We start from the raw sequence: 4,591 nt of genomic DNA, 5'->3' as shown, positions 1-4,591 counted from the left end.
ACCCATAATACTTACCTATGGATTCACTCAAGCCGAAAATAGACGGAGGTGGTAAAATTTAGAGTCGAGAATTATTATCTACCAGCCATCCAAAATCAACAACATTCAAATTGCATCGGCTGTGAAACGGATCATCCAAGTCAAAAATATCACAGTTGCCTGGGAATTGGAATTTCGTCAAGTGGTCGTAGTCATCCAGTCGATGATTATTTGTATTTGGCCTTGGAGGAAAAACCTAAAGACGAAGACATTGACGCCGTATTAGGAAGTTTGATAGAAGACCCGAAAGGTCACGTGCAGTTGTGGGAAAACGAAGACGATTGGACGATTGACGTAGAAAAAGAATTAAGAAAATTCTGGAAAGAAGTTCCTGGTTTACGTATGATATTACCAACATGGAGAAAAGAGACAGAGAATTGTTAAAAGATATATTGTCAGATCAAACAGGAATGATTTGGAATGAAATGAAGAAAAAATATCCTTTCCTAGCTCCTATGGTGTGGTACGATAAAGATAGTGTTGTTTACCATTGCATTGAATATCTTGTGCAACGTTACAATCCTCAAACCATGCAAGAAGTCTTGGATGATCTTTTACAACCAATGAAAATTTAGAAAACTTCAACCAATCAGAATACAGCAAATTTGGAAAACAGCAACACAGCAAACAGTGCGCATGTCTAAAAACTTCAACCAATCACAATCCAGTAAACCACGTGATTCAGCTTTCACCAAACCACGTGACCTGGGAGAGGGTATATGTTTCGGATCAGCGTTGGAAATTATCATTTTCACTTGGACATCCGATCGTGTACAACCTATGTATAAGAAAAGGAGCTATGGAGAATGTTATCACTGTGGAGAAAAAGGACATTGGGTCCCAGAGTGTCCCTTGCGAAATGGAGAAAAAACTAACCAAGAAGAAAACAAAGACACCAGTAAAGACATCAGTCAAGACATCACATCTGTTACAACTGTCAACAGCGAGGACATTGGGCCAGTAACTGTCAAGAACCAAAACGCAAACAACCCAGAAAAGGAAAATGTTATCAATGTAAACAAGAAGGACACTGGAAATCCGAATGTCCTCAAAAGAAAATCATCGACAACCAAGGAGAAAACTCAGAAGTTCCACCTCTGAAGATAACCTCCACAGACATGCCGCTGAAGATAACCTCAACAATCATTCCACTGAAGACAACCACAACAAACGTCCCTCAGAAGAAAACCACCGATGCCTCAACTGCCACCAACTCGGACATGGATTGTTTCATTGTGGACAGCCCATTGAAACCAGAGTCACCTTCGACGATCTCACAAACACTTTGTTCAACAAACGAGGCTCCTTGTATAACGCCAGAATACAAAGATATTGGTACTGGTGTGGAGAAGCTGCCGAATATTTCCGAAGATACCAAAGTTCCAAGTATTGAACCCACCGACGAATTGGCCAAAGCTATCATTGTACCATTGGGTCCACGTGGATTTAGAAACCTGTACCTATTACCAAGGGAGCCATTTAATAATGATGCCTGGACTATAGTGGTTATGTTACTTGGTGAATTGCAAGATTGGATGCAGGATGATGCCTTACAAATGATGTGTGGAAACATGTATTGGATTCCAAAAAGTCTACGTTATTGCGAATGGACACACGACCAAATTATGAAGATGGAAGAAAAAGCTGAATAGATTGCTGTGTTTGCTGTTTGAAAAACTTTGTTCCTGTTTGAAAAACTTTGTTCTTTTTTTTTTTAAATGTAAATACGTTTGTTATGTTTTTTAAAATGTAAATACGTTTGTTTAAAATGTAAATACGTTTGTTTAAAATGTTGTAAAAATTTAAAATGTGATATAAAATTTATTGAAACAAACATTGGTTTTTCCTTCCTCTAGCAATTTGATTATCCAAGCCCTATAAAAAGGAGAGGCTTTTGCAGCCAAAGTCAGAATCATCATGGAATTCGACACGGCACTCAGACACCCGTTCACAATGTTAGTTTCCGGTCCCACAGGTGTTGGGAAAACGGTCTTTGTTCAAAAATTGTTGGAGGCCAACATGTTTGACCCAGTACCCGAACGAATCGTGTGGGCCTATGGCGAATGGCAACAGTCTTACGAAACGTTTTCTTACACTTACGTCCATGGCTTAGGAAATATCGATGATGTCATGGCTCAAGTGTCAGGGCCTCAAATTTTGGTAGTCGATGATTTGATGGGCGAAGATACGGCTGCCCTTGAACAATGGTTTACGAAAAAAAGTCACCACCGAAACACAAGTGTTATTTACCTTGTGCAAAACTTGTTTGATAAAAAACAACGCACAATAAGTCTCAATGCCCATTATTTGGTCTTGTTTAAAAACCCTAGAGATGCTTCTCAGTTGGGTGTGTTAGCCCGACAAATGTATCCTGGACATGCCATGCAAGAAGCTTACACTGATGCCACTTTACCACCCAGAAGTTATTTGCTCGTGGATTTGAAACCCGACACGCCCGAAGAGATGAGATTGCGAACAAGAATTTTACCCTCTGAAGCCCCAGGCTTCGTCTATCTCCGAAAAGTATAAAAAGGGACAATCACTTCAAGAATGACCATTTAACCATGGCACGCACCAAGAACACAAGAAGACTTCACCAACCACCCCCAGGGACAACTCGGTTGCCCAGAGCCCAGTTTGTACCTTTCGCCCCATTAGCCCCTGATCTCAGAGATCCAACAGCTCGGGTACCTACGCGACCTACCATCCCAGGAGCCAGACGCAGAATCATTTCACCCACCCCACTGCCCACTTTAACTCCACCACCAAGACCCATCTCCCCGTTACCACCAACTCCACCCAGACTGTTTTCTACTCTGGCCCCAGATTTACGCCCAGAGACACCTCCAATGCCAACATCACCAGAACCACAACCACGTCGAAGATTGAAAAAAACACGCCAGACCAAACAACTTCGAACGAAACAAACAAAGAAGACAGACAGACAGACAGCGGATCCTCTGGCTCGCGGCCGAAAAAGCAAGCAAATGAAAGAGATGGTAGATTTTATTAAACGTTTAAAACGTCTGAATCCAGAAATGGTCTACACGGAATTGGTGCGAAATGTGGGTACGGCACGCATTGGCTTGTTACAGTGGTTTAAACTTGCGGCCAATCATCTCCTGAAAGGGAATATTCAACCGCTACACGCTCAACACACCAAATGGGTTGCTAGAAATAAAGATGTTTTAAAACAATTGACTCAAAATATAGGCACTAAAGAAAAATTAGCTTTGGTCATGAAACCTGGAGGTCAAGGTTTTTTCGGTGGAGTGTTGATACGTATTTTGGTTCGATGGAAAGAAAGATTAGAACAAGAGAAAAAGAAGAAAGAAAAAAGAGCTAAGAAGAGAAAAGTATAAAAAGGGCGCTGCAAACATTTATTATCATTTGACAGCATGGCACCACGTCGTAGCATCAAGTGTGTTTCTAACCAATGTAAAGCTATTTTAAACGGCAAGACTCGATTAACGACACAACAACGTCGTCTATTAACACCACACAAAAAAGCCCTGCGAACTTTAGCCAACCCTCGAACCTCTGGGCGGTCCAAAAGAAAATTGTTAAACCAAAAAGGTGGCTTTCTGGGTGCGTTGTTGGCTTCTTTGGCCTCTAGTGTCATTGGACCTATCATCGGTGCCATTCGGCAGTGATAGGGTATATAAAGGAGAGACCTTGGACTCTGGTCTCAGTCATGAAGCCTCAACAGACCTTGAACGATTTCTTAAAAACCCCTCACAGTTGGCGGAATCATATTTTGAACGATAAAAAAGTCGTGGATTGTTTATGTGAATGTATTGGTAATTTGATTCGGGGCACCTTACCACTATCAGCTGCAGAAACAAGACGTTTACGATCAAAGTCAACCTTACTTAGACGTCTGGGCACTCCCAAAACACCTTGGAAAACCCGTAAGAGATTACTTCAACAACACGGTAAAGGATTGTGGAAACCCGTCTTTCATCCTTTGCTTAACAAATTAAAACAGCGATGAAGTATACACGAAAAATGAGATTGGTCCCAGCAGATGAACCAGAGAAGATTGTGACGGTTAAACCTTACGAACCCGTGTACGATCAAAATCCAGAAAGAAGCTTTAGAAGAATTAAGTCAAGAAATGCAACGTTTACTCAAGTCCAATACTTCAGACGATATTAAAATGGACCAATATGGTCAAATGTTGCAGCGATATCGAATACTACAAAATAAAAGACATGCACGAACCATACCCGAGACAACAAACAACAAACCTGACGACATCGCTTCCGTGGAAAACCGATATTTTAACTTCGGTACCTAAAACATACCAAGGCCGAGCTCGTATGTTATTAGAGCATTTGGAAAAGAAAACACCCTACTCATGGAATGATAAGTACGAATTGACCCATGGCGGTCAGGTAATGAAAGGCACGAACGTGGTGGATATCGTCAATGATTTCATTCGTAACCGCAAGACAAATAATACCCCTTTTGGTTGGGAAGCTGTCATGAGAAGTTTGAGAGAATCAAATATACCTCGAGAAGCCATTGGAAACGATCGTAGATGGGAATT

The 4,591-nt window shown here is 41.3% G+C and overlaps 2 protein-coding genes across 2 annotated transcripts; both read left to right on the top strand.

Annotated features, from left to right (window-relative positions):
• Positions 1 to 1,157: 1,157 nt before the first annotated feature.
• Positions 1,158 to 1,691, top strand: LOTGIDRAFT_165492 (hypothetical protein; the record flags this gene model as incomplete). Its single annotated transcript, XM_009062504.1, has 1 exon — positions 1,158 to 1,691. One exon carries the CDS (start codon positions 1,158 to 1,160, stop codon positions 1,689 to 1,691), a length of 534 nt encoding a protein of 177 aa, XP_009060752.1.
• Positions 1,692 to 1,956: 265 nt separating this feature from the next.
• Positions 1,957 to 3,401, top strand: LOTGIDRAFT_165491 (hypothetical protein; the record flags this gene model as incomplete). Its single annotated transcript, XM_009062503.1, has 2 exons — positions 1,957 to 2,562; positions 2,619 to 3,401. The coding sequence occupies 2 exons, from the start codon at positions 1,957 to 1,959 to the stop codon at positions 3,399 to 3,401; spliced, it is 1,389 nt and encodes a 462-aa protein (XP_009060751.1).
• Positions 3,402 to 4,591: the final 1,190 nt, after the last annotated feature.

This window comes from Lottia gigantea (assembly GCF_000327385.1).
Source record: "Lottia gigantea unplaced genomic scaffold LOTGIsca_51, whole genome shotgun sequence".
NCBI classification, from domain to species: domain Eukaryota; kingdom Metazoa; phylum Mollusca; class Gastropoda; family Lottiidae; genus Lottia; species Lottia gigantea.
This window is presented reverse-complemented; position numbering and strand designations above follow the sequence as displayed.